General features: G+C 41.9%; 1 protein-coding gene across 1 annotated transcript; it reads right to left on the bottom strand.

The window, feature by feature from the left end:
* Positions 1-340: 340 nt before the first annotated feature.
* LOC107759580 (putative pectate lyase 4) lies at positions 341-12707 on the bottom strand. The gene is made up of 5 exons (XM_075222657.1): positions 12275-12707; positions 9822-10173; positions 9532-9742; positions 9325-9393; positions 341-747 (listed from the first exon to the last, which is right to left on the bottom strand). Exons 1-5 carry the CDS (start codon positions 12513-12515, stop codon positions 529-531), a joined length of 1092 nt encoding a protein of 363 aa, XP_075078758.1. The 5' UTR covers positions 12516-12707; the 3' UTR covers positions 341-528.
* Between the last annotated feature and the right edge of the window lie 1935 nt (positions 12708-14642).

Raw genomic sequence — 14642 nt, 5'->3', positions numbered from 1 at the left:
ATGAGCCTATCAAGTTTAAATCCTCAATTCGCCTCGAGTACAACATCAAGTATGAGCTATTCAAATTATTATGTAACCATAGACCAACATCCACAACTCTGACTCTAGTTCTCAAGTCATACGATTATCACTAAACTTGAACATGTACACTGTCAATGTAGTAAAACTCCCTTTCAGCTCAGAGGTAATCAAATCGGTCTATATGCAGTATTTCTGAACATAAGAGGCTGCAGCGTGATAAATTTTAGGAATACCTAAGCTCTGTTTATTTCACTGAACTGCAGTTTATGTTGCATAGGTATGATGGCAACAATAATAGAGTAAAGCGTGAGACAGGAGATAGCAATAATAAAGAAGGATAAATGACCTTGAAGCAATATATGCACACACATTATGACCTTTAAGTAATATATGCACCCAAAAAAAAGGGCAACTCAGTGCACAAAGCATCCCGCGTTCACGCATATATGCACACACATTTAAGTAATTGTCTGTTCATTTACGTCATTCTAACAGGAGACAGACTGATCAATTTGGCCGCGGGATAGACTGCCATCCGGTACAATGTTGAAGGTAGTGTTTGAGAGCATCACTCGGACGTTCAACAGTCCAGGTTTGGTAGAATTCGGATGGATTGAAGATGTTATTTCCACTGCAAGTAGACAATAAACCAGCCTGAGTTCCACAAACAAACAAGTCATCTTCAGACTTAATGCTACCAGTGCATCCTTCCTCCTTGTCAGCTGCCTGTAGGATGAAATAAAAAGCCAATTAGGCAGTGGAAGAGACTAGTTCAACTCCATAGATAATTGTAGTAACGATATACAAACAGATGGTACATAAGCAAAAGAAAATGTCAAACTTTAACACTGACTATTATAATTTGTCTGTTATAACATGCGACAAAAAGCGCCTTCGACAAGGTTCTTAAAAATGCTGTGAGCTTTTTCAATTTGACTTCTACATGACTTTTGCCATTCATTTTCATTACTAATTCTGAGAAGAGTATACGTACTATAGACAGAGTCCTTAAAAATGCCGTGAACTTTTTCACTTTGTTCTCCTACATGATTTTCATTTTCTTTCATTAATAATTCTGAGAAGAGTATACGCAGGCACCTATTCAAGGACCTAAGTGGCGCTCTATCAGCTGGCTGACAGAGACTGGATAACCACCAAAAAGCCGTGCTCCATATCTTGAAGTGTGGTGGAGCCTCTTTTCTTTTCCATTTTTTTTGGTGTGTGGGGTGGTTGGGCTCCAGCAGTTATTTTGATTTTGACTTTGAATGTCTGATTCTGGATTTTGAAGTTAGGACGCATTTATCAGCTATTGCAAGGAGGGGTGTTGAAACAATCGGAACTTGCTAGTAAAACTAAAAATGCTCGTGCAGAATTACAGAAAACGCATCTAAAGGCAGATTGATAGGGAATTGGAACTTTCAGCTCAACAAAATAACTTTATCCAGCTTGATCACTAATTTTCTTAGATGGAAAAGCCAGCAGAAAATTTGTTTGACAAGGACATGCAATTGACTCGAACTATGCTATGTTACATAAGATCCCTCAATTATGCCGGTTCACTTGTTAAGTCTGACAAGAAAAGGGTGTAAAATGAGTTCAATGTCTGGATTTGCTGAACTTACAACAAGTTCTTGACTTTTCGAAATTTGACGAGCAACCACAAGCATAGAACTCCACTGGAGAGGAAGCAGGGATGAAAAAGAAAACTTGAGGGACAATCCAAGAGAAAATGCAGATTAATCAGAAGCCCAATCCAAGAGAAAATAGAGAAGCTTCACACCTCCCCTGATGAGGTAATCCATTTTATTCAGTTAACATCCATTAGATAAAAACAAGAGAAGCTGGTTACCCAGTCCCCAGGGATTAGCTCAACTGGCAAAGGTCGAGGGACTTGTGTCTTAGGTCATTGGTTCGAATCCAGTGCCAAGCGAACTAACTCTGGTATTTAAGTGAGAAGAGTAGAGGGAGAGGGGCGGGCCCATCATCCCCGAGTTTCAAAGGCTGCGGTGTTGAATAAAACAAAGACACAAAGCAATAACCTTAAGATAAAAGGAAGACTTCTTTGTATTGAGCAGAAGAACAGAACTTTTATTCTATTAAACAAGGACACTCAATATACTCGAAGGAAACTGAAAAGTGGATGCTACTGAAAGTGACTTTACTTGTGCCTTTTATAGGCATATACTGTAACAGATTTTCCGCTTCTTACTGTTCAAGTCCACAACAGTCACCAAAAAAATAAGAAAAGCACTAAAGACTCGGTAAAACAGAACTACCAACATTTATCCAATTAAACTGATAAGTCAAAGCAATACTAAATTGGTAAAAGCTTGTGTTTTAACATGCGGTTGGCCCAAAACATTGGCTCCAGGTGGATTTCTGGGTTATCAAGAGAAAAAGAGAAGACTTGTTGCCTGTGAAGCACAGGAAGAGAGATGGAACTTAGGTGAAGATGAATGTTATAGAATATGAGTTGTAATTTGTAAATATATTCCAATATATTTAGCAGATTTTGTAATGTTTAGATTTATTTCCATAGCTAGAATTTTTGTAACTGTTTAAGTTCCTTACATAGTCATGAGTAGAAGACAACATCTGCTTCCATTGAATTACATGGTATCAGAGCCAGATCCATCTGTGTTTCTGCTGGCCCCCCATGTTATGTTATTCACGCTCCAGGATAATGGGTACGTGGGGGAGTGCCAAGCCATACATTGGTTGACAGAATGGTTGTGGTCTCCTCAAATGGTCTTAGACAATCCTCCCCTCATGAGCTAGCTTCTTAAGTTGAGTTTGGCCAAGGTCCATTTCTTCACAATGAACTAAGAAACGGGTTTGTTGGTTATTTTAGAGGGAAAGGCGCCTAAAGAGGTTTTTAAGGCAAATTTGAGATCATCATAAGGCTTAAGTACAAATTTTATTCTTTGGCTAGCTTTTTAATGTAAAGCGATTGATGTAAATGAGGCAGGTACCCTACTTGACATCCCTGAACGTAGCACCTCCTTCCTGCTGCTGACATCTATAAAATTTTGCTTACTTGTCCGAAAAAGAAGTAAAGTGGAAATGAGAACCTTATCACTTTCTTTCCTTCATCAAAGATAGATCTTAATTTGTAGAGCTGTCTTTTGATCTTCCAGGGGCAGAGTGTGGGGCTGGGGTCAGGGGGTGGGTCGGGTACCAGGGGAGGTAGAGGTGGCAAGGGAGCCTATAGGTTGAGAATCGGGTCATGGAACATAGGTTCATTAACGAGTAAATCCATAGAGTTGGCGAAAACTTCAGAAGAGGAAGATTAATATAGTGTGTGTCCAGGAGACTAGGTGGGTCGGATCGAGGGCGAAAAACGTGGATGGGTATAAGTTGTGGTACTCTGGTGTCCTGAGGGGTAAGAATGGAGTGGGTATCCTGGTAGATAGCCATCTCAGAGAGTCCGTGGTAGAGGTCAGGCGGGTAAATGATAGACTAATGACTATTAAGTTGGTGGTGGGTGAGGGTACTTTAAATGTCGTTAGCGCGTACGCACCGCAAACAGGCTTGGATGAGGATATTAAGAGGCGCTTTTGGGAGGGGTTGGATGAGATTGTTCGTAGTATACTGCCTTCTGAGAGGTTATTCATAGGAGGAGATTTCAATGGTCATATTGGGTCATCTGCAGGTGGGTACACTGAGGTGCATGGCGGCTTTGGTTTCGGGGAGCGGAACGGAGGGGGCATTTCGCTGTTGGACTTTGCCAAGGCTTTCGATCTAGTCATTGCGAACTCGAGTTTTACGAAGCGGGATGAACATTTGGTTACTTACCAAAGTTCGGTGGCGAAGACTCAGATTGACTATCTCCTCCTCAGGCGATGCGACAGAAGGTTGTGCGAGGACTACAAGGTTATCCCAGGTGAGACCCTCTCAACGCAGCATAGGCTTTTGGTGATGGACATTTGTATTAGGATAAGGAGGAAGAAGAGGTCAGTACAAGGACGCCCCAGGATTAGGTGGGGCGCCTTAACTAAGGATAAAGCTAAGGAGTTGGAAGGAAGGTTATCGGCAATAGGAGCTTGGAGAAGTAGTGGGGACGCAAACACAATGTGGTCGACGACGGCGGACTGTATAAGAAAGGCGGCGAGAGAGGTGTTAGGGATATCTACGGGCCACAATGGTGGCCACAAAGGAGATTGGTGGTGGAATGCAGTTGTCCAAAGTAAAGTGGAAGCAAAGAAGGCGGCTTACCTGCGGTTAGTAAGGAGCACTGACGAGGAGGAGAAGAGAGAGAACAGTCAAAGGTATAAGGTAGCTAGGAAGGAGGCGAAGATGGCAGTGACGGAGGCTAAGACGACAGCTTTTGCTCGTCTGTATGAGGAACTAAGGAACAAAGGTGGGGAGAAGAGGTTATTCTGACTCGCTAAGGCGAGAGAGAGGATAACTCGGGATCTGGACCAAGTGAGGTGCATAAAAGATGATGACGACAAAGTTTTGATGGGAGATGACCAGATTAAGAGGAGGTGGCAGACCTACTTTCATAAACTTTTAAGTGAAGAAGGGGATCAGGATATTTTACTTGGGGAATCGAGGAATGCCGACAGTCACCATGAATTAAGTAATTGTAGGGACATTGAGATCGATGAACTCATGGAGGCAATGCGTAAGATGAGAAAGGGCAGAGCTACCGGGCCAGACGAAATTCCAGTTGAACTGTGGAGGTGTGTGGGTAGAGCAGGCTTGGAATGGCTTACTGCATTGTTTAGTGTTATATTCAAGACTAATAGGATGCCTGAAGAGTGGAGGTGGAGTACAATGGTCCCATTGTATAAGAACAAAGGTGATGTCCAAAGCTGTAACAACTATAGGGGCATCAAATTACTAAGTCATACCATGAAAGTTTGGGAGAGAGTGGTAGAAATGAGAGTGCGAAGGACGGTGTCTATTTCAGACAACCAGTTCGGGTTCATGCCGGGGCGATCTACCATAGAAGCTATCCACCTTATTAGGAGGATGGTGGAACAGTACAGGGATAGGAAGAAGGATCTCCACATGGTGTTTATTGATCTGGAGAAAGCGTACGATAGGGTTCCTAGGAAGGTCTTATGGAGCTGCTTAGAGGATAAAGGGGTCCCGGTTGACTATATTAGGGTGATTAAAGACATGTATGCTGGAGCTAAGACTCGGGTTAGGACAGTAGGAGGCGACTCTGAACACTTTCCAGTTATTACGGGGTTGCACCAAGGGTCTGCGCTCAGCCCATTCCTATTTGCCCTGGTGATGGATACACTGACTCATCATATTCAAGGGGAGGTGTCATGGTGCATGCTATTCGCTGATGACATTATTCTAATTGACGAGACACGAGGCGGCGTCAATGAGAGGCTAGAGATTTGGAGACATGCTCTTGAGTCTAAAGGTTTCAAGTTGAGCATGACGAAGACGGAATACCTCGAGTGCAAATTTGGAGTTGAGCCGACGGAAGCGGGAGTTGAAGTGAGGCTTGACTCTCAAGTCATTCCCAAGAGGGATAGTTTCAAGTACCTTGGATCGGTTATTCAGGGGATCGGGGAGATTGACGAGGATGTCACACACCGTATAGGGGTGGGGTGGATGAAGTGGAGGTTAGCGTCGGGAGTCTTGTGTGACAAGAAAGTGTCACCGTTACTAAAAGGTAAGTTTTATAGAGCAGTGGTTAGGCCTGCCATGTTATATGGAACTGAATGTTGGCCGGTAAAGAACTCACACATCCAGAAGATGAAAGTAGCAGAGATGAGGATGTTGAGGTGGATGTGCGGGCATACAAGGATGGATAAGATTAGGAATGAAGATATTCGAGAGAAGGTGGGCGTTACCCCCATGGAGGATAAGATGCGGGAAGTAAGACTCAGATGGTTCGGGCACATTCAGAGGAGGAGCATTGATGCACCGGTGAGGAGGTGTGAGCGACTGGCTGTAGTGGGCCCGCGGAGAGGTAGAGGGCGACCTAAGAAGTATTGGGGAAAGGTGATCAGACAGGACATGACGCGACTTAGGAGTACTGAGGACATGGCCCTTGACAGGGAATTATGGAGGTTGAGCATTAAGGTTGTAGGTTAGGGGAAAGTTGTGAATATTTCTACAGCACAATAGAGTGAGACTAGCTAGTTAGGAGTTAGACTAAGAATGTCATTGGTCGTCTATTGATGCAGGGCTTTACCTGCTAGTTTTTACTATACCAGCCATTTATTTCGTATTTCGTATTCTGTATTTCATATCTCTTATATTGCTGCTTAGAGGATAAAGGGGTCCCGGTTGACTATATTAGGGTGATTAAAGACATGTATGCTGGAGCTAAGATTCGGGTTAGGACAGTAGGAGGCGACTCTGAACACTTTCCAGTTGTTACGGGGTTGCACCAAGGGTCTGCGCTCAACCCATTCCTATTTGCCCTGGTGATGGATGCACTGACTCATCATATTCAAGGGGAGGTGCCATGGTGCATGCTATTTGCTGATGATATTATTCTAATTGACGAGACACGAGGCGGCGTCAACGAGAGGCTAGAGATTTGGAGACATGCTCTTGAGTCTAAAGGTTTCAAGTTGAGCAGGACGAAGACGGAATACCTCGAGTGCAAATTTGGAGTTGAGCCGACGGAAGCGGGAGTTGAAGTGAGGCTTGACTCTCAAGTCATTCCCAAGAGGGTAGTTTCAAGTACCTTGGATCGGTTATTCAGGGGATCGGGGAGATTGACGAGGATGTCACACACCGTATAGGGGTGGGGTGGATGAAGTGGAGGTTAGCGTCGGGAGTCTTGTGTGACAAGAAAGTGTCACCGTTACTAAAAGGTAAGTTTTATAGAGCAGTGGTTAGGCTTGCCATGTTATATGGAACTGAATGTTGGCCGGTAAAGAACTCACACATCCAGAAGATGAAAGTAGCAGAGATGAGGATGTTGAGGTGGATGTGCGGGCATACTAGGGTGGATAAGATTAGGAATGAAGATATTCGAGAGAAGGTGAGTGTGGCCCCCATGGAGGACAAGATGCGGGAAGTAAGACTCAGATGGTTCGGGCACATTCAGAGGAGGAGCACTGATGCACCGGTGAGGAGGTGTGAACGACTGGCTGTAGTGGGCACGCGGAGAGGTAGAGGGCGACCTAAGAAGTACTGGGGAGAGGTGATCAGACAGGACATGACGCGACTTAGGATTACTGAGGACATGGCCCTTGACAGGGAATTATGGAGGTCGAGCATTAAGGTTATAGGTTAGGGGAAACTTGTGAATATTTCTACAACACAATAGAGTGAGACTAGCCAGTTAGAAGTTAGACTAAGAATGTAATTGGTCGTCTATTGATGCAGGGCTTTACCTGCTAGTTTTACTATATCAGCCATCTATTTCGTATTTCGTATTCTGTATTTCATATCTCTTATATTGTTGTTATTTTATTACGCATTTTTATGGTACTAATATATCGGCTCCTGTTGCTTTTTTGGAGCCGAGGGTCTCCTGGAAACAACCTCTCTACCCTTCGGGGTAGGGGTAAGGTCTGCGTACATATTACCCTCCCCAGACCCCACTTGTGGGATTATACTGGGTCGTTGTTGTTGTATATCTCTTATATTGTTGTTATTGTATTATGCTTTTTTATGGTACTAATATATCGGCTCCTGTTGCTTTTTTTGAGCCGAGGGTCTCCTGGAAACAGCCTCTCTACCCTTCGGGGTAGGGGTAAGGTCTGCGTACATATTACCCTCCCCAAACCCCACTTGTGGGATTATACTGGGTCGTTGTTGTTGTGTTGTTGTTGTCTTTTGATCTTCCAACCATACCCTTTGAATAAGCACCAAGTATCAGCATATTTTCTGAAGGGCAACTTAATTCAATTAATCAACCAACTACGCTTCAATCCAAGTTAGTTGGGATCATTTAGATGAATAAGAATATTTAATCTGATCTATTCATGTTTCAGTACTCAAGGGATTCCTCATAGTATGACGGTTTTTACCCTGGTCATCAACCTATCGAAACTTCTTTATCAAGGTTTGGCACCACCAGCTATACTTTGCGACTACAGAAGGCAGAGTTTACATGAAGAGCAACTTAATTTCTGATTAAATATAGATTAAACATTTTCATTTACAGCGTTGGGGTTTAAACTTTTTGTACAGATAAACCATGCAGAAAAGGGTAACTTGCTATCTTTCTCACAACAAATAGATTTAAATGCCACAAATATTAGCGTAGGGGGCTCATTGCCACAATAGAAATAGTTTTATATGGCACTTCTCCCCCTGAAGGGGCACAGCAATCTCCCAAAAAGTTTAGGGGATGCAAGACTAGACAGTCTTACAGGAACCGGTTAAATAGCAGAATTGTTTTTCAAGGTTATGCTGCATCCTAAGATTTCCTCATGACAGTAAATGTCTTTCTCCTTCCGATTTTCATCCTCATTTCCCCTTTTCACTTTCTCATTCAATTAATCAACCAACTATCCTTCAATCCAAGTTAGTTGGGATCGAGTAGATGAATAAGAATATTCAATCTGATCTATTCATGTTTCAGTACTCAAAGGATTCCTCATAGTACGACGGGTTTTTACCCTGGTCAACAACCTATCATAACTTCTTTATCAAGGATTGGCACCACCAGCTATACTTTGCGACTACAGAGGCAGAGTTTACATGAAGAGCAACTTAATTTTTGATTAAATATAGATTAAACATTTTCATTTACAGCGTTGGGGTTTAAACCTTTTGTACAGATAAACCATGCAGAAAAGGGTAACTTGCTATCTTTCTCACAACAAATAGATTTAAATGCCACAAATATTAGCGTAGGGGGCTCATTGCCACAATAGAAATAGTTTTATATGGCACTTCTCCCCCTGAAGGGACACAGCAATCTCCTGAAAAGTTTAGGGGATGCAAGAATAGACAGTCTTACAAGAAACAGTTAAATAGCAAAAATTCTTTGAAGGTTATGCTGCATCCTGAGATTTCCTCATGACAGTAAATGTCCTTCTCCTTCTGATTTTCATTCTCAATTCCCTTTTAGGCCCTAAGCTCTAGTACTAAGGCGGAAAAAGGGTACTAAGGCAAAAAGCTGATTACACATAATCTACTGTAGTATGACGATTAGGACTTCAGGAAGAAGGATCATCATAAAATTTACTGCTAACTTTGGACTCGTCAAGTTTAAAGGTTAAGACTTAAGACTGCACAAGTCTACTGTGCAATCCAAGTTGCTGTCTAAGAGAAAGAATTGGAAATCTTTTGCATAAAAGAAAACAGTAGATGATTTATCACATGGGTTTTGTTGCAAAATAAAATAAATTTACGTAGTAGATTTACCTTCTCTGTGAGATATTTAAAGGCCACCTTTTTTTGTCCAGCTTCATATATGTTGCACTGGGAATATATCTGACACGAGATATTTAAGTTATCAACAACAATAGCAAGGACAGATATTACTGAATTTACATAACCCTACTTTCCCAACCTTTAAAAAGAGAAGAGAGAGAGAGAGAGAGAGGAAAAAGCTGCTAAAAGCGGTACTACCTGTGATTCTACACTTGCGCAAACAGCATAAATTCCCCAGTTCCTGGTGTAGTTGTTGTACAAATGTACTTTGCCAAATCTAACACGAGGATGCCGCTGTCTAGTTCCATCAAAAAAGCAGTGGTGAATGGTGACCCGCATACATCTGTCGGTACAATTAGAAGGATCTGCTCCAATAAGCATGGTCTTATCATGCTTTGAAAAGTGACACCTGGTCGCAACAACAAAGTTCAAGATCCAAAAATAGATGCCATAACAAGATACTATATGATAAAGAAAGTTTGACTGACCTAGAAACAGTAATATCTGTGCTCTCCCTTGTGATGTCAATTAAACCATCGTCATAGTCACTAAGGCTACAACGATCTATCCAAATATGCCTCGACTTTGGTTTAATCTGAATGGCGTCAACATCGGGTCCTCTGCCTCCCTCAAACTCTATATTGCAGATGATCACATGTTCACATTCTTTCAACCTCAAACCTTTCCCTGTGATTTTGATTCTTTGGCCTCGCCCATCAATAGTTTTGTAAGACGACACACTCAAATAAGATCGGAGTTCAATCGTCCCTGAAACTTCAAAGACGATCCATAGAGGTTCTTTTTTACGACATCCATCTCGAAGTGATCCTGGCCCATCATCTACAATAATGTGCGATATATAAATCTTATATTATTATCAGCGGAAACGAACAATAAAAGATAGTCACACTACTTTCTTCTCACCAAGAATGCTCCAACCCTGTTATCTTATTCTGTCTGGACTTATTATATTCCATCCCATTCCCTTAATAAACCTTAAATGGAATCCTAGCTCGCACCTTATATATGCAACTATATCCTTCTTTATCCTTCTCCACCAATAATGCTTCCTCTAATCCTAGTATATCTTGGAAAATGCAACGCCGATGCTTCCTCTGACACTCGCCCCTTGTACCACCTCCCCTTCCCTGGGGAAGAGGAACGCCATTCCCTCATCACCACCCCCGCCATGCTATTAAATCATGTTACACCATCACGTCTCCCGCTATGCTCTATAAACTTGTCCAATTTTTCATTCTCAGAGCAACTTCAGTAGCATTCTTGAGAGATCCTCTGCCTAAACCATTTTCTTTGACATTTGTCTTAAATGTAACGCATTTTTGTGACAAGTGACGCTAATGATAGTTACAGGAGGTTGTAGAAGAGCAAGATGTGGGATGGAAACATGAAAGATAAGAAAGCCAAGATCAGGGAGGAGGTCGTAGCTGGCTTTTGGAAGAATCAGCATCCCGGTACACACCATACTAACAAAGGGAAAGCCAAAAGCTTTTGCCATATCCATTATCTTATTTTTCTAAAACTGGTATAAGAATGACAACCAAGAAACTCAAATGACTTTGATTGCACATGTGCAAGGATAGTGATGTTAGTAAACTGTGACAGGGTATCAAGTACAATGGTAATACTGCTAACTTTCCGATGGAGTGATCCCAACTTGCACTAATCTTCTTATTGGTTTTTCACCAATGCTTAATGATGATCGTGAGCCCAACAAACATTCAACCTATGGTACAACCTAAAATGCAGACAGTACCACAGATGTGAAAACTTATGAAGCAAAAGAAAAGGAAGGACCTTTTTGCATTCTGTCCAATAATAAGACATAAGCAATTGATGTTATATCAAAAAAACCTTAAATGAATTTTGTGACTGTGATAATATGACGATTAAAAGTGAAAAGGGGATGAGGTAAATCTAAAATGAGAAGTTGTCTCAAATGAATCTCTTGGTACATTGCAAAATTAACTACTCTTTCAAAAATCAACGCATATTTAGCTAAAGATAATACACAATAAAAGACAATGATCCATATAGACTATACCAACAAGTTCGGATTAAACAACTATTCAGGAGAAGTGTGAAATATAGAGTAACTTGATTTTCCCTAAAAGGAGAATGATTTAGCATTAGAATGAAGCTTACATGAACAGAGCAGAATGGATATAGAGCATTCAAATAGCCAATCACAACTAATTTAGGTCTAAGGCATAGTTGATCAACCAACTGCAGTTTTTATTAAGGCAGAACAGATATAAGAAATGGGAAGTCAATGCCGTGTCAACCAATTCAAAAGAATTCACATTTACCAGCGAAACAATTTTTTTTATATCCGTTATCGGGACCAGCTTACACGCACCTCGTCTAATTCCACGAGGTACCTACTACCTCCCACCAACATAGGTACCAGATAACACGATCCACCAATGCTCGGACAGACATGAAGAAATCACTTAGTTTTTTTTATCTAGGCCGGTAAAAAAGGTACCTGCTACCTCCCACCAACATAAGTACCGGATAACACTATCCACTAATGCTTGTCTTTATCTAGGCCGGTAGTTATACCCACAAAACTACTTAAGTACTTAGAACAACATCAATTCCAAAATCAAACACATTCCACTATATTTTCCATTAAGCAGGAAAAACTATGTCCTCCCAACAAAAGAAAAAGATGGGAGCCTTGGGTCAACTGTAAGTTGTCCCGTGTGACCTATAGGTCACGGGTTCGAGCCGTGGAAGCAGCCACAAATGCTTGCATTAGAGATTGTCTACATCACACACCAAAGAGGAGCGACCCTTCCCGGATGCCTTGCGCACCGGGCTGCTCTTTTACCATAGTAGCATAACTTATCACAACAAATAATTTTAACCCATAACTTATCATCAACCCAAACACAAGGAATAAGAAAAGCAAACTAACCATTGAGATTAATAACTTGATAAATATGACCATCACGACCACCAATGGAAGAACCGCCAAAGCCCTCAGCTTGACCAGCTAGAGCACGCAAGCTAGAGTCAACTTGACCATAAGGCAAAACCAAATCCATTTGAGTACTCACTGTGTTCTGGGATTGAGCTGTGGGTACTGGAGGCACAGGAAATGGGGGGCCTTGTTGATGGTGATGGTGGTGTTTGTAACGGGGATGGTGGTTCCCCATTTATGGAAGTCTTTGATTGTATTGTAGTAACTCTAGTATTGATTTCTTTGAAGCTTAACGCCAAAAATTGAAACTTGGCATTAAATTGTACTATCACTTCTTTGTTGTCTCCATCTATGACTCTTGAAACTGAAACCTGCCGACACTTTTTTCTCTTAAACAAACTCTTAGCTTAGAATCCGCCCCGACCATTCTAAGTAAAAAGTTAAACTGACGTTTTATACTACTAAAATATGAGGTAAATAAATAAATAGTTAAATGGTGTATTCTATTTTAAAGATTGTTTACCCTATTTGTAAGTTGTTTTAATGATATACAGATTAATTCGATACAAAACGATAAATTAAGTCAATATTGAACAAACAAAGATAGAATAAATTCAAACCATACGAGTAAGGTAGTTCCAGCCTTAGTGAAATAGTCACCCTTGATCCGGGCTTACCACGACCAGCAATAAAGAACAAGAGAAAGAGCTAATAACAGATAAAATAATAATATATTGCTTTAGAGTGCGTGGTACAATGTACTTCATGAATTAACTGACGCCATTTATATAGTAGGGGAATCTTACTTTAGGTACAACTCTATAAAAAGTAGAAAATCTTCTCATTAACTGATTGTCGGTTCCTTATCGATACGTGACGATATCCCCGTCGTGATATCCGGACGATCAAGGATATTTCGGCCTTCTATTGGCTATGCCTGATTGTCCGATAATGTTCATTAAAGTCGATCGAGGCTAGGACAGATTCTGGAGCCATGACCTCGATATTCTCGGGGGCAGGCGTCATGCCCCCGGATTCTGGCTCGATGGGACTTTGCGTCGATAGTCCCCGTGTTTCTCGGAAAGTAAATGACGAGAAACGACATGAGCTTCCGATTCCTACTTCGACACATCGCGGGAGAAACGACAAAAACCCGAAACGTCTCGTCAATTACGTCATAATGGCATTAAATGCATGTCGGCCACCGGTTGGTTGTCCCTAGACGTGAAGCATCGCTTAACTACTATAAATACCCCCTCCTTTGTCCATTTTCACTTTACATCAAACCTTCTACCCTCGTACCTTTAGAATTTCAATACTCAAGGTCCTTTGCAGAAATTTTTTCCCATCTTCTTCTCAAGCCAACAAGTTTAATCCTTCAATTTCCTTTCCTTCTTCATCTTTTCCAGATTTTTCTCCATTTTTACTTTCTAAAAGAATGGCAAAGACTTCCAAAACTGTTCCCCAGAAAGAAGCTCCTTCTACTTCGCGGCCAGCCACTAAGGTCGAGGAGACCGCTCCGGATATGGCTGTTGATGAACTAGCACTCGAACCCCCTTGAAAATGTTCATCCCCTGGGGATGCTCGGTCAACGATGATTTAAAGGTTGAAAAGCCTTCCTCCGTACAAGGTCATTGTGAGGAGGTCTCGAGATACATCTGCTCGATTACCTAAGAGGTCCTCCCTACAATCCACAAAGACTGCAACTGGGCCGATGAAAATATAGTGGTCCCCGACCCCGAGGAGGCTATTACCACCCATGTCGAGGGATATCTGAGTGTTTACGCTTATCTCATTACATTGGGATCAGTGGACCCGGTCAGCATAAACTTCTGTAAGAGATACAAGGTATGCCTCGGTCAGATTCATCCTTCAATGTGGAGGATTGTGATCCTCTTTCGATTTTTCGTGAGCAAAATTGACTCCTGCTGGTTTATCGTGGATCACATGCTTCGTTTATACAGTCCTCAACTATTCCGGGAGGGGCTGATAAAGCTCGTGTGTCGTGCCAGTAAAACCCCATTCTCAAGTATCGACGAAGATCGGGATCGAGGCTGGCAAGGCTGTTTTGTCCGAATGAGGACTTCGGACTTGATTCCGGCTGAATTGGGGTTATTCCCTGAGAAGTGGAATATGTCACGTAAGTAGATCTTTCCTTAGAATGTTTAATTTTATGTTTACTTTTTTTTCCCTCACTGATACTCGTGGTGGTGCAGCCATCGCTCGGGTCCCAAATGTTGTCCCTGTTGTGCCCCTTTTTAAAAGAGGAGAGTCACCACCTAACGATTTTCAAGGTGCGGTAGGGCACCTATTTGCAAATGACTCTGGTTTAACTAGTCCGCATTGCCAAAGATAGGGTAAA

This window comes from Nicotiana tabacum, chromosome 10, assembly GCF_000715075.1.
Source record: "Nicotiana tabacum cultivar K326 chromosome 10, ASM71507v2, whole genome shotgun sequence".
NCBI classification, from domain to species: Eukaryota; Viridiplantae; Streptophyta; class Magnoliopsida; order Solanales; family Solanaceae; genus Nicotiana; species Nicotiana tabacum.
This window is presented reverse-complemented; position numbering and strand designations above follow the sequence as displayed.

Bases quoted from the DNA above. Each gene is read 5' to 3' on its own strand.
- LOC107759580 (XM_075222657.1), bottom strand. From the start codon at position 12,515: ATGGGGAACCACCATCCCCGTTACAAACACCACCATCACCATCAACAA. The intron at 10,174-12,274 runs GTTAGTTTGCTT...ACATTATTGTAG, and splicing joins TCAAGTTATTAATCTCAATG to ATGATGGGCCAGGATCACTT. The intron at 748-9,324 runs GTAAATCTACTA...TTCATCCTACAG, and splicing joins TTAAATATCTCACAGAGAAG to GCAGCTGACAAGGAGGAAGG.